This window comes from Zerene cesonia, chromosome 23 (assembly GCF_012273895.1).
Source record: "Zerene cesonia ecotype Mississippi chromosome 23, Zerene_cesonia_1.1, whole genome shotgun sequence".
Taxonomy (NCBI): domain Eukaryota; kingdom Metazoa; phylum Arthropoda; class Insecta; order Lepidoptera; family Pieridae; genus Zerene; species Zerene cesonia.
The window spans coordinates 905,114-927,614 of NC_052124.1; the positions used below are offsets into that span (position 1 = coordinate 905,114).

The following is a 22,501-nucleotide window of genomic DNA, read 5'->3' on the forward strand; positions in this document are numbered from 1 at the left end:
TTTTAATAATTTGAATTTCCGTCCTATCACAATTTATGTTCATGTCCGATGTAATAAGCTCTATAATAATTTTTTCTAATCTTCGTAACTTTTTTCATGTTCTTTTATTCCAAAAAATATCAAGTTCCTAATCCTCATACATTTTCCATTACCAAAAATCTTTTTTCATATTCATGGTTTGACTTTTTTAATTTTTCTATGTCATTCTGAATGGTTTTAAATTTTGCGTCTATGTTTTCATTTATTTTATTCGTGATCCGTTGTTCTACTTTTTTCAAAGACTCTTCGGAGTCGTTTTTAATATCTATTCTTAGTTCTTTTATTAACTGTTCTAAATTTGACATCATAACGCCCTCTCTTGATTATCCTTTGTATTAATATTTAATTCCTATATTGAATTTATTGAGATTAGTGCGTTGAAACAAACAAACTCTTCAGCTTTATAATATTATAATATTAGTATAGATTAAACTACTGGCGTTCTTTCCTATTAAAACAGTATTCCACAAACACAAACAATTGAACGTATTACTTGTTCTAGGACCTAGGAACGTGGTAGGAGCACTATGTATATGTGTAAATCGATACTAACCTAACTGCAGACTTCGGAATGGAACCGTACAGCAACACACTGAGACCTCTGTAGAGACCGAAGAAGCCATGCCCCTTCACCGTCTTGTTGACGCAGTCGAATATACCCGTGTATTTCTTGGTGCCACCTGGAATTTGTGTTTTATTGAGTATACAATATGAGTTGCTACTTAAGCTATCGAAGAGCACATATTAAGAACTAAACTTCTAAAGTGTGATGTGAAAGCGTTATAAGGGAAGCTTTTAGCCGCGAAGCCAATCCTTAGCACGTTTTCTTTAGTTTAAGTAAAGGTGCATTGAATGTGTTATGGATATGTTACCCATATTCTGTGGTGTTTTTTTCCAATAAGCGCATGACTGTAAGGTTATTGAAAGATAGATAATGAAAATATATCATAATAATCCTTCATCATCATCATCATCTGCCCATATATGTTCAGGCCATAATCCACCACGCTGACAAGTGCGGGTTGGCAGATGCCACATGTCGTCGAACTTTCGATTCTCGGACATGCTGGTTTCCTCATGATGTTTTCCTTCACCGTTTTAAGCAGTAGTGATGTTATCTACATACGCAGATAAATTGAAAAATTTATTTCCTGCACGCTCGCCCGGTCTCGAACCCCGACTCATCGATTTTCGTCCGAGGTTCTCACCACTGCTTTTTAATAATCCTTACTGATAGTATAAGTGGGAAAGCGTGTTTGTTTATTTATCTGTTTGGTTTTATTTCACTACGCAACAGTTTTTTGCTATGTGATTTTTGTATCTGGACGTTTTTGGGAGGCTAGAGAGGGCCATAGACTACTTCTTGAAACATCTTATTCTCAATGTAATTCTAACAATCTTTGACTACTAGGAAAGCTAGTAGAATATAATATGGAGAACTGTATGAGCGTTTGTGTAGGCTACAGAATTTTCATCTCATTCAACTCTTTGATAAGGAATCGATCAACTCTACTAGACCCCTCACGACCTTATTGGCCCGGTCAGAAGTGTTTGATACTTGAGCCAAGATCTAACTACTACTTGTGCAACCTTTTTGTTTCCTAGAGCATCTTCTGATGCACATAATTTGATGCTATATTTTTATTGTTCGTGATGTTAATATAAAAATGTCGTAACAAAATATACTATAGTACATTAAAAGGTTATATAATAATACATAAAATTACAGATTTCGCCCCGGTATGGCGAAAAACGCAGGTTCGAATCCTCTCTCATGATGAATTTTAAGTATTCTTTATATTTTTTATTTCAAATGTTGTTTTTAATATAGATGACTCATCAGAATACATGTACCTTCTCCAATCTTAAATAAACCTTAATCCTTATAATAGGTAAAAGTAAAATTGGTTGCTATGTTCCTTCTATATGAAAACGATATTTAATTACCATCTAATCAAAGATAATAAGAAATGAACATCAAATAATAATACAGATTATAACTATCCTATTTTTAATATTTCGATAAAATGATATAAAACGATAAAATAACATATTCACAATAATCCTACTAATATTATAAATGCGAAAGTTTGTAAGGATGCGTGTGTGTGTGCTTGTTGCTCTTTCACGCAAAAACTACTGAAAGGATTGCAATGAAATTTGGTATGTACATAGCTGGACAATTGGAATAACATATAGGCAACTTTTATCCCGATATTCCTACGGGATACGACTTACACGGGTGAAACCGCGGGGCGCAGTTAGTTAGTCATAAATGGACGCGTCATTCAAAATGTTTCAAATCTTACCCAGTATTTTTATCAACTCTGCATCCGTATTAAAATTCAAGACATTTTCATAATATAACCGCAGAATAAGTAGCTGGTTTCTATAGTTTTATTCAAGTTTTACTGAATACGATTTAGTAATAGCCAAATTATCCACGCTTCAATTGTTATTTAGGAAACACGACATAAAGCATTTAGCATGTATGCGAATAGTAAATATTATGTATACATATATGTTATTTAGCAAACAAGCCCCACTAAACCGACATTCTCAAAAACGAAGGAAATTCTTCAATTAGACATTTAGTCTTTGAGTTCTTTTTTTTGTTTTGTTTCCAATCTGGAGTGTTACTATAATAACTGATTGAAAACATGTAAATCCTAGCGAATTATGCAAAAAAAAAACTTTCCTTATATTATCAGAATATAATATTGTTAATTTGATAATACAAATTTTCTTTACGTCATACACTGCCGGTATACTCAATAATTCCATGTTAAAATAAAGATAATTGAGATATTTGTTTCATATGGATGTATTGAATAAGCCTCTATTTTGAACTGGTAATATGTAATGGTAATAGGCACCAATGGAGGTTCTTATCAATCGATATGGAATCTAATTTCTAGGTCAAGAGCGTAGACAGCGTAACAACATCATTAAATACAACTCACGTTAAGTGTTTGTTACGCAAGATATTGTAAAACGAGTCGGCAATGATTAGATTAAACGACTTTTACATTGGAATTTTCCGCACTGTTTTTGGGACTTTCTTTATAATAATCACCCATACAATAATAATGGGTCAAGCATTAAAATAATCGACTCTGTTGATACATTGAGAACCAAATTAATTAACACGAATAGATAAACAAGGGAATATTAAGAGCTTGGTTGTTGGTTGGCTAGCCTACCGCTTTATTGATCGAAGTAATTGCGAGATAATGCGTAATAGTGATTCTGATATTTTCGCATTTACGATATTTTTACTTTTATATTATGGAGATTGATGAAATCTTGAGAGATTCTAGATGTAAATAAACTATATTAATACAGAGAAAAGCAATCTTGCGATGAAAAGATAACGCGGAACATAAAGCTTACATAGCCAAACTAATAAGAAATAAAACGTACATGCATTAAAAGTATAATAAAATATTAATAAACAAAATAAATGTTAATTCAAAACCACTTCGTAATAGGTTAAGGCTATCTAAATGCATATATTTAGGTATTAGAAAAAGCAACAAACATCCCTCCATCCATCCACATTTCAAAATTTCCGCGTTTATAATATTAGTAGGATTTACTATCAATGGAATGTGCTTTGTAGAACTACTTAGCACACTCTTACTAAAACTCCCTACACAATATACATAGCAACTTAATACAGCACAAACTCACCTCATTTACATCATACAAACAGACATATAATTTAAACTCTTATCACAAGTAACAGCAGATATCATTTGCTATCATTTTCACTATAACTACTTTTGTATTTGTCTTATCATCGACAGTTTCAAGCATTCACATTGACAGTAGATTATGTAATAGCATTTTTCATATGACTTGACAATTTATTAATCTGATTCTAAAATTGTTCATTATTATTTAATTTCAGATGGTTTTGTGGATGCATTATTTTTTAAAGTATTTCAAGAGGAGATAAGTGTAGTATATTATTTAATAAATAACCATTAATACTACAAAGTAACCCAGTCTCTATTATTCACTATGAATATTATGTTTGTCATTATAAAATAAGTAAAATTAAAATGATAACTTGAAGCAAGTATAGTTTAATAATTTGAGAGACATTAAAGAAGTCAATTACTTAAGACTACTAGTTTCCTGGAGTGTTCCCCACAATGTTCCTATTTCCATGGGATATTCGGGATGGTAACCATGCTCTGGCCTATGGCTCAAACTATGTCTGTACCAAATTTCATCCAAATCCATCCAGCAGTTCCTGATATTAGCACATTTAAGCAAACAAATGTAAGTTTTATAAAGATTCACATTTTGCATAAACATACTCGTACAACTATAAGTAAGATTGTTAACTATGTATCATTGTTTATGTTTAAATAGAATTTGTAAACACATTTAGTCTGCAATTATGACTAATTATAGATTAAGTGTTGTATACATATAGGTAGTAGTAACTACTGTTTAAACAAATATAAGAACATTATTTTTCCACAAATCAATGTGTATACTAAATTGCGTTCTAATTAATCATGAAGGTACAAACTTTAATGAGTTATAACATATTATGGCACATTTAAATATATATGTTGTGCATTAATCTTATAGAGGATAATATATTTGTTATTAATATTGTTAGAATAGGCTAAAAACAACAGGAAACTTAATATAATTTTATGAAAGGAAGTATGTATATCATACTATACCAACAATAATTAACGCTGGTATTATGCATGCATCAACTTGTACTATAAAATATAAATTATGTATTATGCCTACTATATATATTTAAATTTTCTAGTAAGATAATGCCCAAAAAAGACCGCCCAATAAATTATATAAATACATAAATGTCGTACTTAACAAACAAGTGCTTTTGGGGGTTAATATACAAATAAAAACATAGGAATATATTTTGTTATATATTCTTGAGATATGGAACTAGCTTCATTAATAATATTCCTTTTTTTGTTTTGTTAACAGATTTAAATAACCTTGAAGAAACTGATACTTGGCTGAATATAACACTAATCTTTATTTCCAGTGTACATTAGAAAGAACAAAGTCCATGTAGCGAAGTGAAGTATTATTTTACAAATACGACTTTAACGCCTCATTGTAACGTAACCTCGAAAACGACACTAATAAGATTCATATAGGAAAATAAATTTGTTGCTTCCACTTCGGACGCTGAAGTGAATTAAATATTTATACTTGGACTGCGGATGACGTAAACTCTAATTTGTATTTTTAGATGGAAAAATATTATTAGGCAACGTTCGATAGTGTTATCATCGCGATCGCAGTTCTTTGAGTTCTGTTGATATGATTGTGACATAAACTAATCAAATAAAGTATGGTTTAAGCACTCACCTTTTTCGTCTAATTGTAATTGAGTTTTCACATATTCAGTTGGGAATGTTATACAAATTTCAATGCCACCAGTAATGCCGCCAGCAACAACTCCTTTTAGTCCCACTGAACCACTTCCAGCTGCCGCCGCTGCTCCAGTTTCAGTCATCCATGGTCTCGAGAATGGATTTTTGAAATTTCCTGTCCGAGTAGACATTATACAAAAATTTCAGACACTTGTCGTTAAAAACAACGACTGGAGCAAGCGGCGAGTACCTCCTCCCACAACTGGTAAAAATTGACTGAATTATTTTCATTCAATGATTTGAATTTTGACATTTCATTCAAAGTACCTATTGCAACCCGTAGTATTATACTAGGTACTCTTTGTCTATTACTTTGTGGTCACTTCATATTCACATATAAGTAAATAATTGTTACCTAAATTTACTTATATCTTTCGTATGATGTCATTTATATAATAATGATGATACTGATGAATTGACTGACTGATATCTAATGTATTTACTTTGAGATAATATAGAAATCCTGTCTCACCTCACATATCCTATCATGAATGAGAAAATCATGAATAGTTTTTATTTTTCAGATAAATATTCCAAAAATATTTAAGCAACAATGACTTGTTGCTGTTTACTACTAGTTTTTTTGTCTGTCTTTGCTGATTCTACGTTAAAAGTTTGGCGACGGAGTAACTAATTCTTAATCTGTGGCATGACATTCTCTATGGCCTGACGTTTGCGCGTCATTACTCAGTTGTCATTGAGCATTCTTATTATTGTCTATTTATATTTTAATTTTATGGCATTTCTCGTTTTTAGTTTCAGAGTTTGTTATTTTATTGCAGTCAAGATTAAGTGAAAATTGTTTTAATTTAAAGGAGCACAAAAACAGGCAACATGGCATTAAGAACTTACGGCGATAAGCCGATAAGCTTTCAGATTGAAGAAGGGGGTGAATTTTATTGCGTTGGGTCTGAGGTAATTACATATTTTGCTATTGCAAATATGTTCTAAAACATGTATTAATAACGAAAAGTGCATTTGCTTTCCAATTTGATATATCAGAATCATAATTCCATGTACAACCAAAAGGCGAAATAGCTAAAACTTGGTATGTTTATAGGTTGGAAATTATTTGCGGCTATTCCGTGGATCTCTTTACAAAAAGTACCCTGGCATGGCCAGGAGGACCCTTACAAATGAAGAAAGGAAACGATTAGTTGACAACGGCTTGGGGCCTCATGTTCTCTCCAGTTCTGTTTCCTTGTTAAAAGCTTCTGAAGTAGAAGACATTATCGAGGGCAATGATGAAAAGTAAGTACTATATTTATGAAGTTTGGTTATCTTGTTTTCTAAAAATTACTTACTTGTGTATAAAAATATTGTTACTATGAAGTATTTACCACCAATGCCCATTTATGGCATGGCAAATATTTTTATGAACTTATCATTCTATATCACAATGCAATTGAATTTCCTTTCAATTATTTTATAAGTTAAAGATCCTACATTAAAACAGGTATAAAGCAGTATCAGTTAGCCAAGAGATGGCAACACCCAGAGAAGGTAAGAGCAAAAAGCCGCACAATCCTTCCTGGTTGCCAGTCATGCCCAACTCTTCACATTTGGATGCAGTGCCTCAAGCAACACCTATCAGTAGAACCAGAGTTCATAATAAAAAGGTAAACTTAACACATTGAATGGTTTATTATAAATAATCTTGCATGAAAATTATTAATAGTGTCATTTACCAAGAGGGCATTTGGTTAGATACTTATTGACCATAAACAATGATGTACCAGCCTAAAACCCTGTGCTTTTTCAATGTCATGCAGCTATTGCATGGCATTGAAAAATATGCAGGCTATGGCAGCAGTGACTAAATGCCAAGTTGATAAAAAAAGAACCTATACTGTATTAATATTGTTATATCTCAAAAGTACTGCTGCATAATTTTATGAATATTTCATTTGATATACACAACACACAAAAAAAATTAAATAAAAATTTTGTATTCTAGGTCCGCACCTTCCCTCTGTGTTTTGACGATACAGACATGACAGCTATGCTGGAGAATGCTTCACAGAAGCAAATTCTTGTGCCGATCAGACTTGATATGGAGATTGAAGGCCAGAAACTGAGGGACACATTCACTTGGAACAAAAATGGTAGATAATGAAAACTTATTTCTTATAATATCATTATTGAATAGTTAATTGGGCCAGGATAGCCAGCCCGCAGTCAACATTTATTTTTCACACTCCTAAATGAAGAGTAAGGCAGAACAGCATTTGCCGCGTCACCTAAGTTGTATATAATTGTAACATTATATACAACATTACATACAATTTTTTTTATGTATGTGTTTTTGGATGGTGTGTAAGTATATTTGTATTAGTTGTATATATCGATTCTGCTACGTGAATAATATATTAGTTATTGCTTTGTGCCATCATATTCACGTTAAACATTCCAAACAGGTTTACAAAAAGGTTGCCTGGAAGAGATTGCTCTTGAGCAATAAGGCCGCCTTATAGTGCATATGTACCGGCATGGTCTTTTTTACAATGACAATTTATTGTTTTCTTTAGGTGATATGTACTATGAAGAATAAATAAATAAATAACACCACACACATGAGTCACATTTAAATCAATATTTACATTCATAATACTTTATATATTTTTTTCACAGAATCAATTATAACACCAGAGCAATTTGCTGAGGTGTTATGTGACGACCTTGAACTGAACACCAGCACATTTATACCAGCCATAGCGTCCTCTATCAAGCAGCAGATTGAGGCCTTTCCGAGTGAACCACCAGCCATATTGGAGGAGGCCACTGACCAACGAGTCATTATTAAACTGAATATACATGTTGGGAATACATCTTTGGTGGATACGGTGAGTATATCCTACTAATATTATAAATGCGAAAGTTTGTAAGGATGTGTGTTTGTTTGTTACTCTTTCATGCAAAAACTGCTGAACTGATTTCAATGAAATTTGGTACATAGACAGCTGGACAACTGGAATAACATATAGGCAACTTTTTATCCCGATATTCCTACGGGATAGTTACGGACTGACGCGGGTGAAACCACGGGGCGCAGCTAGTATGTTATAAATACATTTAGAGAGATTTTACAATTTTAGAAATTTCTTTTTTTATTGTTATAACCAACCACCTGAAAATTTATGATATGTGACTCCTCAAGTCATATATCGTAAATTTTCTTTTATTTTGAACTAAGAAACTTACCAATAAAACAATAAGGGAAATGACCTAAGTACCATTAAGATATTTTGATATTTAACACTAAATTAACATTTGTTCAAGGTGGAATGGGATATGTCGGAGAAAGAGAACAATCCAGAGCAGTTTGCTATGAAGCTGTGCGCAGAACTGGGTTTGGGAGGCGAGTTTGTGACTGGCATTGCTTACAGTGTGAGAGGCCAGCTGGGTTGGCACCAACGGACGTACGGATTTAGTGAGGCCTTGCCAACTATAGAGGTATCTATATAAAACTTGTATTGGAGATGAATGCATCATTTTCGATTTTCCAACTTTCTATCTTGTATGTCAAAAAATTTTTTGAAATCGGTCCAACAGTTTTTGTGTGATAACCTTACAAACACAAAAAAAAATACAAAAGTCTTCTCTTTATAATATTAGTGTAGATTGGAGAGCATTGTTGTCTATCCACAGACTCCGTACCGGCAGCCGTCAGAGGCCGAGATCTGGGCACCGCACCTGGAAACCCTGACCAACGCCGAGATGGAGAAGAAGATCCGGGACCAGGACCGCAACACCAGGCGGATGAGGCGACTCGCCAACACCACGCCCGGTTGGTAGAGTTTTTGTAGCGATTACGCGGGTTTGTTGCGATATTTTTGACGGTTTTAAATCGCGATTTATTTGCTGTCGGCAGTTGTGTGTAAGTTTCAATAATTGATATAGAATTTTTTTTTTACGATTTTTAATCTCGTAAAAATTTAATAGGTTTTTTGTGAAAGAATAATCCACTCACAAATTCATACATTTTATAATCGTACTAAGTCTGGTCGAAATCAAAGTAGTTTTTCTTTACTTATTTTAGTAGGTACTAAAGAGATGCAGTAAACTGTCCTTTATTCGAAATGCTCGGAACAGTGGTCGTTTCGAATAAACTGCAGTCATTCTTTTCCACATTTGAAGCACCCCGAATTACGTACTGGAAATATAATCCTAACATCCGAACATATTCTTACCTTCCACCCTTTTTACCGTTACCCGCTTTTACAAAAAAAAAATAATAATAATAAACTTTAAATATTATATTGATGGGGAAAAAAACATCGATAACAAATTTGTAGAGCAGGTTTTTATTACCTGCTTATTCGAATGAAATGTTTAGAAAAATACATAAAGCGGATTTCAGATACACGGCAGTTTACTGTTCTTGATATTAACATTTAAATAGTTTGTGAACCTTTTACTCTAAAAAATATAAATGTTCCAGATAAGTCAGATATCACTAAATTACTTATTATATTTATAATTTAAAACAAAGTCGATTTTTCTGTCCCTTAATGAATGCTTAAATCTTTAAAAGTACGCAACGGAATTTGATGGTTTTTTTTTAATACATAGAGTGATTCAAGAGTAAAGTTTATATGTTTAAACTATTCGGAATTTAATGCGTGCGAAGCCGCTGGCCAAAAGCTAGTAAATGAATAAATCGCGATTTAAATTCTTTAAGACCATTTTACTTTAAACATGTCACCATTTCAAATCTAGCGGAAAAGTTTTGTTGCGATACTTCCAAGGCTTTATTCATAATTCAGTTTAATTTTCAAATTTCTGATGATTTGAAAATGTAATTGTTTTAATTGCTCAATTAGTATAAGTGACTGAGCCAACTATACTAGGCCAACTTAGGCCAATTATATTCTTTATCGATATTTGTTAGTAGCTTTTTGTTATAATTACATAGTTTATTACATTTATTTTTATTATAAAACAGCTTTTTTTGGGCATAATTTATTATTATAAATTAACAATGAAATTTCCATCGGGCTCGAAGGATCAAAAAATATTTTACATTCTTTAAAGTTGTAGAGGTAATAATCAAATCATATTTGTTGAATATTATTTCACTAGTATTTTTTTAGACTACATCAATTTCGCCACGATATTTTTCCATTTACATCATTTATTTAAATAATGCACTTTGTATTTATTTAATTATTTAATTAATAATACCTTATATGTGAGGGAGACATTTTGGGATTTAGAAGAATTTAATTAAATTCCCCCTAATGTTGTAAATGCGATTTCGCTACAAAGATATTTAGTTTCTGATCCGAGAAGGGACATAGAATAGTTTTTATCCCGGAAATCTCACGAGGATGGTAACTGTACGGGGAAAGCCCCGGGACTTTCTACCTTTTCCTTTGACTACGCGAGCAAAGCTGCGGGCGGAAGTAATGTTATTTATGAACGTTAATTTATAAGAGACAGAGACAGAGAGACGGAGTTACGTACGCATTTATAATATTAGTAGGGACTTAGACGATATTATGATTAAAGCATGTTAATCGGAAGTGAGGGAATTGTCTTTGTGTTCAATAATAATAATAATAATCGAATTTGTAGTCACAAATCTAGTTCAGTTAGATAGTTATTTAATTACTTATCAATAAGTATCGGTTTTTGAGTACATTTAGTACATTATATTTAAGATATATATGGCAATGTTAACGACGATTAAAACGTAGGTACTTAAATTGTTTACATTTTTGAAATACCTCAAGGTTTTCTCGAATCTTCCATAAGTATGGAGACTGGGTGGAATATTGTTTGTTAATTTTTGGGTGCATGCGATTCTTTAAAAATGCAAATAATTTAATAATTTATTTTGCATGCAGTATACTTAATAAATCGTAAGGGACTAAATAAGCTGCCTTAAAAAGTACAATGGTATTATAATATTATATTTGGATGGATATAAGTAATGTTATTTGATTATAAGTTTTGGTTAACACGAATAGTGACAGAAAACTGATATGGTTTCTTTAGTTATGCTCTCATCCATTTGCAATGAAAACTTGCATTTGGCATTTTTAGCCTCTTTTAATTATACATATTTTCAACTTGGTACTGAGTAATACTGTTTTAATAAAAAAAGTACATTAATTTTTTTTAAGATGTACATTGCACGTGTTCCATATTTTGAACTTGCATGCGAGCGGGGTCGCGTAATGTCATCGTAAAATTATTTAACACGCAGAATGTACGATGAATTTAAATTATGTCATGCTCACAACACAATATAACTATTAAACTTCGCCAGCCGAATCAATGGAACAGCCATTAACAACTTCTGTCATTACTCGTGAAAACAGGAAGTACTTAGTGACTCGTGTAATGCATGTCTGTATACTATGGCGTTTATATACACGTTTTATTACACTTGTCAAAATGTCGCCTGGTGTTGCTGTTTTTTAAGAAAAAAAATTATATAGAGCACTTTTTGAATTTGGAATTAACTGGGCCATTGCTGTTGTAGGCCGTGAGATATTAATTTTGTAGTTATATAGTGGTAACACTGTCATATGGACAAAAGTCAGAGGTATGAAAAGGTTTTAACAACATTCAAGACGATGTATTGACAAGTTAACAAATTATTTATTATTAGCTTAGGAGAAAGTAAGTGGACTGTTGAATTATTATCACAAAATTAAAGGTATATTTTCAAAATTTTTAAAACCATTGTTTCATTTGATTCACCATCATCTTAAACTCACAATGGGTGATTAAATTTACACATTCTGCTTACCGTCTTCATTTTTATTATTTACGTGTGGCAATACTTTGTGCGCTATGTTATTATAAGATAACCTATTAATTAATGATGTGACACTCTGTTGTTGGCTCAACTTAGAAAAAGCAACGTTTTTCTATATTATTACTCTAAAAAGCTCGTAATTTATCCACTACAAATAATTAAACCTTCGTTCATTTAAGTATCTCTCATTACATTCCAAATTAACACGCATTGTCTCAAGCGACTTCCCGCCCAAATCTAACCGCCACAGAGTATTGCCATACAAACAACGCACAGATAATATAAAAAGCAATTGTTTGGTAACAGATGTGTCGCTAAGCCGCGCGGTCAATCGCCTCATACGGGCTGACGAAGCTTTGTTCCAGAGCACGCCGGAAAAACGGAGGAAAAAAATTTAATCACTCACGATAATCTACAGTGGAACCTTTTTCCTTATCCCGTTAGAATAAGTATGGCTAGATTGTAGGGTAAAGTGTGTTGTTGATGTCGTTTAGGGTAAAGGGACTGGATTACGCATTGGAATATATTTAACGACTGTTTTGTGTGTTATTGAAATGTTTTGCGACGTGCTCATGACATATGGGATGGTTGGTTCATAGTTGCAATTCAGGGTGTTCAAGATACTTTACCCTTTAATTTGTATTCCTAATAGTTTTTTTTAGCATATTATTAAGATCAATCTATTGCATTTGATAAGCGAATCTCGACTTAATTGGTTAGTGTTGGAGAAATCAAAATTTGGTGTGAAGAGTAAAAATTCCAATTTGTATTATTGACTTGAAAGTTTGTAAACATTTTCATTCCCAATGATAAGTAAATATATGTTTTTTTTTTATTTAGTTTTTTTGTAAGTAAAGTAGCAAATGTGAAAAGTATTCTTCAATAAATGTATGGATTCACATGATTTAGTTTTCTTTTGTATTTTGATACATATAAGAATATACTTTGAAAAAGGGGAGGTTTTTTCAACTCACTGGTTTCGTTACCTCATTACTTTTGACTGGTTGAACCGATTTTGATGATTGAGTTTTCCAATAGATTGCCTTTAAAGTAATTTATGAACTTTTAAAAACATTATAAGATGGACTAATGATAATTAAAGCTGAAAATTTCAATGGACCGCTTTATCTCTCCCCAATTAGACTGACAATTATTCTACGTAAAAATACCATGTAAAGTGGTTTTAGATAGCAATAAAAGGGCGGTGGGTATAACACCCAGTTTTCCTTAACGCGGTTTGTAGATAAATACAGCAGAGATTTATGAGCTCGATATTAGAATGTTCACATTGATTACGTGAAATATATATTCAAGGACGATGGTTTGGTTAAGTGTTTATAAATACTCAATTTCGCGCAATTTCCCTTCCAGGAAATGTGGATGTTGTGTTACATAAACATATCATTTCATATATCTTTAGTGAAATGAATGATTTTTGATTTAAAACTTGATTTGAAAATTGGGAAAACTTTGACTAGGTTACAGTTATTAAATGGACGGTGGATTTTGCTTAGTCAGGTTTTGTTCAGGTAATAATTTCTTTGGTACTGTTATTAGTGTGAGCTTGATACCCAGACACCCTCTGTTTTATTCCTGGTAGAAATATATTAAAAATAAAGTGTCTGTCTGAAATCATATAAGGGTTAATCATCTAGCATTTAAGGGGAGGTTGTCTGTGACAGTTTTAACATCAACTGTCCCTGAAATGAACTGGGAAGAGTGATGAAAGGAAAACGCCTCTGAATCCCCCACTCATCATAAATACAATAGCATTTACATACGCCGATTTTTGGGGGATATTCCCTGGTACAAGCTGACATGACGAATTGGGACCGTAGCGTGTCTGTCTGTCAATGGAACTTAGTGGACGGAGTGGCCAACCAAAGCAATCAAAAGCTGTATAATTTCCGACAGTTGCTTTAAGGAATGCTACCACTGCATCTTTCAGTGGACATAAAATCATAGTTGCATGGCACGAATGAAGAAATTTATTCGAAGGATATTTCCTGACGCTTCAATGAGTTCAATAGCTTTAATATAATCCTAAGTAATTCAGACCACTAAAAAGGCATTCTAAGACGTGCATGCTTCGATGTTGACTGACTCTATCTATCTGTGAAAAAATTCGTCTGCGCCTATGGAATTTCACTAAAGAGAGAACTTTAAAGAGAACCATTGTATGTTGCTTTCTTATTTAATAGTATCATATACCTTCACGTGGGGCTTTTCTTATAATGCCAGGAATTTATGTTATGAATGAATATCACTATCCTTTCATTGGCATCATTGTTATGTACATATTATGTAGAATTTAAATGAAAAATTTATGCTATTTTAAAAGAGCAACTACAGAGTTTCCTGCCGGCTCTTCTCTGTAGAAACTGCCTTCTGAACGGATGGTAAATTTTATAACTAATATTATGACGATTCAAAAGTGCTTCTATAAGAAGTCTAGTTGAATGAATAAATGTTTGAGTTTGAGTTATATTTGTATAACTGACTTGGCTTTAAAGTCTCTTATACACAAGTATATTATAGTTTTTAAATCCATATCAATACCTCGGTCATCATTCAGCAATGAATATGGCTTAGTTGAAGGCGATTCAAGTTATCAGTTGAGAAAAACATCGTTTGCACATGCGCGATTTCAGCCAATGTTGTGCACACTATCGCTAGAAGCAAGGAAGACAAGGATGTGCGGTGTCGATAGATTTTGTCGATCAATCTTTTATACTACCGACGAAAGGCATTTAAGAGTTTGAGTAAGTTTGAGTAACGTTAAATAATAATATTAACGTTAAATTTGAGTGGTGCTTGTTTGCCTAAGTTTGTGTTTTTTGAAGGTAAATTTTCTATTATTTCATTATCTATAACACGGATTGTCAATGAATATATTACATTTAAAATGGGCTTGTATTATTCAACAAATAGATATGAGGAAATTGTAACAATATCAAATTGTTAAAAAAATATATATATATTCACATGAAAAAATTACTATTTTTATCCTAAACTCTATAAAGTGATCGATCATGACCATGATTCCACATTAACCGTACATCAGAACATTCTTACATTTAGCAAGTCAAATTGTTAAACTCTACTACGAAACATTGCTTATACCTTCATCTGACGATTTTATCGACAAACAGGCGCGACACTGCCTACAGAATCGCGATCCCTCAGTTCGAAACGATGTGCCGAAGTTGCGGATGGGGGCTCGCGGATTTTAACCAGTCTCCCGCCAGCGGATAAATTCAAATTTCTACGACGCCGAACGTTACCAAATTACGATGAAACAGTTTATCGATAAAGATCGTGGTAATCCTTATTAACTCTATGTGGTGTGATGTGTTTTTAATTAAATGTAATGATTTTTGTGAAAGTTTTGTGATCATCGAGTTATGGAATATATGAAAGATTCGATGGTGAGTTTTAGTTTATATCATGTAATATTTTTGATTGTTTTTCAATTTACACAATTTAGGTCATAAAAAGTAGCTTATGCGAATATATTACGATACGAAGCTTGGTAGATTAATAATAATTATGTCGTTCTTATGTATCGAGAATGGATGAAAACATAACGATGCGATTTTTATTGTCTGTGAAAGAGTAATAAGCAATTATAAATGAAATTTAGAGGAATTGGATATATTTTCGTTTTAATAGAAAAATCGTTTGATCTTGTTCACTATATCTTAACAATTTATTATCACAGAAAACTGGGGAATAAATAACTCAAAACTATAGCTTATTCATCTTTTCCTCCCTATTGGCCTAAAACTTGACTTCTTATTGATTATTTCTACAGATCGATCTTTTTCATCATCACTACATAGTATAAAACAAAGTCGCTTTCTCTGTCCCTATGTCCCTATGTAATCTTCAATCTTTAAAGCTACGCAACGGATTGTGATGGGTTTTTTTAATAGATAGATTGATTCAAGAGAAAGGTTTATATGTATAATAACATCTATAAAACTACTCCCAATTTAACGCGCATGAAGTCGCGAGCAAAAGCTAGTAAATTATTATTTAAGGCATTCAATATTATTATGTAATGTTTTAAATAAATTTTAGAACCAGTGAATGTCACAGTTACGGATAAGCTTGGTACATATTGTTTTATTTCAAGAATAAGTGTAAAACGAAGACCAAATTACATAAGAAACATCAAGGAGGAAAATCAGTGTGATGTAGCATAGAACTACACACTATCCTCTCATTTTTTCATTTGTATGGAGTACTTATGCTCGACCCTGCTGCGCTCGGATTGACATTTGATTTTCAAATTTAATGCAACCATTATCTTAATCCAGCTAGAGACAAATCTAACAAACTAAAAAGAAATGTAATTCGTTCGGCCGTTTTTTGAATATAATTGGTGGATATGGTGTATGTATTCTCTACACTTACTCGTGATATAAACCTAGCGTTTGTTTGTTTGAACGCACTAATCTTAGGAACTTATGGAAATTTTTTCACCGGTATATATGTACATGATCCCTGATGGCTATAGACTATATAAAACGGGCGAATCTGCGCAGGAAACTATTACATATAGATAAAGATTTGTTACATAATCATGAAGTAAGACTTTTTTTCTAATTACTACCGCCGCAGTTCCTAAATAGGTACCAAACAGGAGAAATTGGAGGTAAGGACAATTGAAATCTAAAGTCATTTAGGTTAGGAATGACTTGTGTTATATGTTTTTTTATGATATAGCAATTTACAATGAGATTACGTTCAGGCCCTTCGGATATTGATTTGTTTATTGAATTTGAACTTGGAAGTGATTTGGAGATCTCAAGAGGTGGGAGCTTCTGTATTTTATCTATAATCTATACTAATAATAATACTATAATGAGCTAAATTTATATGTTTGTAGAGGGTAGCAAGTACCAATCTACTGAAACGATACTGAAACTATTGTCACAATAGAAAGCTACATTTTTATGAGTGTCATATGCTATTTTTTATACTAGATCGACCTGGGCAAGTCTCTAACACAAGCTCCTAAAGAAATAAGATTAAAAGTGTCTAAGAAACGTGTTTTTTTAAGGGTGAATTTATTCACTTGGAAGATCTAATTATAGGGTATTACTTGATAAGTTGACAAATGGGTATTTGGGAAGTTTCATAGGTTGATATTTGGTTTTAGAGTGTCCTTATTCGGTACTATGTTGTGTAGTTTAGATAATGGGATATTAAAAACATTGCAAGAATTTTTTCTACATTTGTTGTCTAGAGCTATATACCAATAGCTGTGAATATTGCGATTTTAAATGTGTAACGTATTATGTTTATATTATAAATGATTAGCTGTTCTTCCCGGCTGGCTCGCGGTACATATATAGCCTTAGTTATTCAGTGAAGTTCCAGCTTTCTAATGGTGAAAGAATTTTTGAAATATGTCCAGCGGTTTTTCTAAGAAAACGGTACAAACATACACATATTTCCTTTTATTATTATAAAAAAAAATGCAAATTATTATAATAATTTTAAATAGAAATTAAAATAGGAAAATTATAAAATGCAAAATACTCCAAGCTTGAATAGGGATTTGTTATTAAATTTTTCTCTCTCCAGTCGTGATCCAAAAGACCAGCAGGTTTTGATCTCAAGGGACGCTGCATTTGAAGATTTTCTAGCAATTTCTTTGCAGTTAACGATGTTTACATTGTTGGTGACATACAATTATACAGCAAACAACTTGTTTGCTCTGAATTGGAACCGTTAGCGTCTAACCTGGATGCCACGCCCATATTTAAAAGAAGTATGAAAATTTTCTTCTTCTTTCTAAATTGTTTTTGAAATTAAGCCTTTTTCGTTCGTGTATATGGTATAATTCCATATGGGATAATGCGTTTCAGAAATTAATTCCGAAATTATTGAAGTGAAACTTCTTTAGAATCGTTGTGATTTCAAACCTGATGCAACGGAAAAACGACAGGTAAGGGACACCAATACACAAATGTATAAATGAAGCTGGGAAAGAATGAGACAGAAATATACATACATACTATTTTATATTTTATATATATTCATCTCGTTCTTTTGTAGATTTACTGAAGTTTCACTTCTATCGTGCGTGAATCGCACACACACCTTTTTTTTCTTTTTTTTACCCATGTTGCCCAAAATGACCGCCATTACGCAATTCGAAATGACGTTTATAATCGTCGTCGTCGACGAATCAGCCTTTCCCTTGGTTTTACATATAAACTCTTTATAAATTATTAAATTGCATACTTAAAATAATTATTGTTTATAATTTTATAGTGGTATCTTTTATATTATAAATCGGATTTCAGTGTTCCTTTAGGGTTAAAAAAACGATCTAAGAAAAAGATTTCAATCACTTTTCTCGTCTTCAAAAATTAAATAATATTATGACAACAACGTGGTCGAGGGAAATTTTAAATTTTTTGCACCGATGGGGATATAATATGTATTATTTCAGCTGAAGACGATTTCATCCATTCTTTTATGTTGTCCGAAGATCGAAGAGCAAAATACAATTGCGCGTCTGTTATTAGAAAAATTGTAAAGCCCACTTGAGTGCGATTGTTTTAATACCTAAGGTGTTATTGTCCAGACGTTTGAATTTCTACAATCAACCATTTATTTGGTAGGGACAATTTGACTTTTACGTAAATCATTTAATTTTAATTCATCAATTAGATACAAGTTACCTATTGATAATAACGATTTTCCTTTAATCAAGGAGTTTTCACTCGAATAGGTCACTCTAAAATGCTACAAAACCAATTATTTGTTCTATATTCATAAAAATTTACGTCTCAATTTGATCGGATAGTTATCTATACAGTAAAATGAGAGTTTGGACGACAGCCAAGGACTATAGCGGGCTATTTAACAATTTTTTCAACTGTGCAATACTAGACTGGTTTTATTTAGTTGGCGTTGCTTTTAATAAAATGCTCCAGTTTAGTGATGTGTTATTTAGGGATAAAAAGATTTACGATTTCAGTTGTACTACTTGTTAATTTTTTTAGAATTAAACTATTTTTTTTATTTAGGTAATTATAACTATAAATTTGTTATAGCAGCTCTTAATGATGTCCGGTAGCATAGTAAACCACAGCGAGTGGTGAATTTAATCAAGCTTTAATTTAAATTTTCAACTCATAAAATATCGGTTTTCTGTTTTTGTGAAATATTCCAATTTAAAAATTCAATAAAGAAAACTATAATAGACGTGTTAAAGATATTTATGCATTCAACCTCCATAGAGAAGCAATTATACAAATTTTTATTCTGTGCACGAATTTAAAACTAGAAATTAACTGCGCGCCACAGCTGCGCTATAAGTTATCTGTTCTAACCTTTCTTCGACCGCAATGAACGTTCCGATTCCGATTTGCATTCGGCTTTCACCTAACAATATATTATTGTAGTGTATACATGTGGGTAGGACTAAAATCATGTTTCAACGCTTGTCAGTTTGCTACGGACAATAAAAGTGATTGCATCAAGCCACGTGTTTTGTTACCAGTTTGGCCCCAAACACTATAATTATATACTGTGATTTATCTTTAAGCTTATATTAAAGACATATCTGTGATATATACGAAAAAAAAAATTTCTGTTTTTTGGAGAGTTTTGGTATCGACGCTCCCTACCTAGGACCGTAGGAGTATAGGGATCATATTACGTTTACAGCATTTTAGGCAACATATTACTTTTTCTTAGTTTTGAAAATGAATAACTCCTTAAAAGAAAAATATGAGATAATGAGGAGTTATTCATTTTCAGAACTCAGAAAAAAGTAATATATTGCCTAGACTCCTAAGGTCCTGTGGTCCTACGGAGTGTCGGTAATATTCGAGTATAAAGAAGAATAGAGCCAAGTGTCATCCTGATCTAATATAAACCGTAAACTAACAAAGAAAAAATGGGAATAAGAGAACTATGAAAAAAGTTTCATTTGATGTGTAAGAAACATTGTTTAAAAAATATAGGAAAAAATGACAAATGACGATACTCTAACGCAATAAATTAAAAAGAACCTAGTATACTTAATTTATTTAATTTTAAATGTGTTCTCAAGTTAAAACGATCGGATAATTTCCTCAATGAAAGTGGTTTTACAAAGGTCAATCACAAACCCAGCATTGCGTAAAAATATCGGAAAAATATAAAGAGGTGTAAAATTACCTATTATTTCCAGTAAGAAAGCCGACGTTGAGAAAATTAATATTTTTCTTGCGCTTCTTCTTTATTTTATGCGATATTTATACTTATTTTAAGAAATTTAACACCGAATAATTTGAAACGCATTTAATTATAATCTGTTGTTAATAATGCTCTCCGTCTAATGTTTTTTTAACAAGTTGTTTATGGTAGTTCAATGTTGAATGAGTTTAAAAACTGTTTTATGTATCATTCTTTTATTTATGGTATTTTATGCAGTATACTTTTATGTATAGTTGAGAAGGATTTGTAATAACCCAGCATAAATACAGAACGCTGCGTATAATAACATCATCCATTAATATTATTGTATTTCTTTCTGTGATGGCCCAGCTTCCAAGTACTATAAAGCAAATTCGCTTCCCGCGCCTGTATGTATTTATGGTTAGATCTTTAAAACTACATAATGGATTTTGGTGGGATTTTCTTTAATAGATAAGGTTATTCAAGAGAAAGGATTATGTGTATAATAATATTTATTAAACTACTCCGAATTTAACGCGTGCGAAGCTGCGGGCAAAAGGTAGTCTATCTATAGAACAACTTACAAAAGCTTTTGGGGTCTTCGTTTACTGCAGTTTATAGTAGGAAAAGTTAGTCTTTGAAAAATTTTCATTTAATATTGATATTTTGTTTCAAATACTTGTGTAAATAAGCAAGGTTCGTTTTTTATATGTTGACATTAAAACATAATCAAATAGAGCTTCACTTAAATCTGTATTTTTTATTACACAACTAATGCATGGCTGAAAATTTTGTGGGAAATAATAAAATGGCAGCTAAGTAAATAAAGATACGGTTGAAATTACAGCAATAATCAGAGAATTATCACACTCGACATGACAAATTTAATTAAGAATCCTCTGATAAACTCCAAAGTCACGCAATTCCCATGTTTGTTTCTTTTGATTTATGAAATTGTGCAGTGTGTAACTTTACTGGAGTTATTTCATTAAGCCAGTTCTCAACTTTCGAGCATCTTAGTGTGTGAGACAGGTGATTAATGTTAATATGCACATGTTACTAAAAGTTCAGGCGTTTCATTTAGTTAATAATTCTATAATCCGTTGTATTTGAGATGGGACCCGATTATACAGGTACTTTTTTGTACTGTGTGTGTTAGGAATATAAGGCATCAGTTATATTCTTATATTCTATTAATAATTTGACTGTTACAAGTTATTATCGCCATTTAGTTCTTCAGTCAAATACCTGTAAGCGTAATTCTCGAATACATCTACTCTGTATCAATTAAATGGCAAAAATAACTAACAAAACGCTATTTACGTCCCGTTAGCGTCGTAACAAGGTTTATTTGCTGGGCTATTTACTTAAAGTAAAACTGCCGTGCATCGATAACACGACAAAATTAAATTGGCCCGTTGTCTGCATGCTTCGGCGCTCTGCTAACAGCATTACCGGGATACCCTGGAAATTGACGGCGTTATCAGCGTGAAACTGATTTCACATGTGCTTTTCGATGTCATGTTGAACCTACCATGTCGACGGACTCGTAGATTGTTATGGCTTTGATTATTGAGATGAAGGTGATTACAAGCTTGATATGAGGTATCGAATTCGACTTATCTATTACTTTTGACGGCAGTTTTTTTGTTTTTTGTAAGTTTTTGCGTTAAAAATCAGTCCCCTAATGACGGTCAGAATCCATCTAGGCAAAACAAGGTAAAGCTAAATCGTAGAAGCGCTTTTTGGCGAGTTTAGGCTTTTTGAGTGATTTGGCTCAAGATCGATTGCGATCGTCTCAAATTGATTATAGACCTTTATTCGTAATTTGTTTATAATTCTCTTTAAATACTTAATGGGATAAATATAATCGCGGTAGCCGCCCCGACGATTTTCGAAAGTTCGTCTTTTTCTCTGAAATACCATAATCCTTGGTTTTGACATTCTACTACGTTTGGAATATCTGCTTTTTATCATAATAAGATTTATTAAAATCGCATCATAAACGACGGAGTTATCCACGAGCACATATAAATATATATGTAGATAAACGGTCGAATCATCTTTT

At 32.3% G+C, this 22,501-nt stretch overlaps 2 protein-coding genes across 3 annotated transcripts in view; one reads left to right on the forward strand and one right to left on the reverse strand.

Moving 5' to 3' along the window:
• The window catches only part of LOC119836188 (putative tricarboxylate transport protein, mitochondrial), a 12,562-nt gene extending 6,864 nt beyond the window's left edge, over positions 1-5,698 (reverse strand). Inside the window, exons 1-2 of the mRNA XM_038361447.1 lie at positions 5,413-5,698; positions 593-719 (exon numbers count right to left, since the gene is read on the reverse strand). Coding sequence (XP_038217375.1) covers positions 593-719; positions 5,413-5,608 — 323 coding nt within the window. The 5' untranslated portion in view covers positions 5,609-5,698. The remainder of the gene's footprint in view (positions 1-592; positions 720-5,412) is intronic.
• Positions 5,699-6,181: 483 nt separating this feature from the next.
• On the forward strand, positions 6,182-13,147 carry LOC119836186 (SWI/SNF-related matrix-associated actin-dependent regulator of chromatin subfamily B member 1-A). Of its 2 annotated transcripts, XM_038361445.1 has the most exons (8): positions 6,182-6,392; positions 6,538-6,728; positions 6,934-7,096; positions 7,435-7,582; positions 8,109-8,320; positions 8,757-8,930; positions 9,126-9,264; positions 12,553-13,147. In XM_038361445.1, the coding sequence occupies exons 1-8, from the start codon at positions 6,312-6,314 to the stop codon at positions 12,642-12,644; spliced, it is 1,200 nt and encodes a 399-aa protein (XP_038217373.1). In that variant the 5' UTR covers positions 6,182-6,311; the 3' UTR covers positions 12,645-13,147. The 2 variants fall into 2 exon arrangements, with proteins under 2 accessions (XP_038217373.1, XP_038217374.1); XM_038361446.1 differs by lacking the exon at positions 12,553-13,147 and having other exon boundaries at positions 9,126-9,272.
• The last annotated feature ends 9,354 nt before the right edge of the window (positions 13,148-22,501 follow it).

Bases quoted from the DNA above. Each gene is read 5' to 3' on its own strand.
- LOC119836186 (XM_038361445.1), top strand. From the start codon at position 6,312: ATGGCATTAAGAACTTACGGCGATAAGCCGATAAGCTTTCAGATTGAA. The intron at 6,393-6,537 runs GTAATTACATAT...GTATGTTTATAG, and splicing joins TTTATTGCGTTGGGTCTGAG to GTTGGAAATTATTTGCGGCT. The intron at 7,097-7,434 runs GTAAACTTAACA...TTTGTATTCTAG, and splicing joins CCAGAGTTCATAATAAAAAG to GTCCGCACCTTCCCTCTGTG.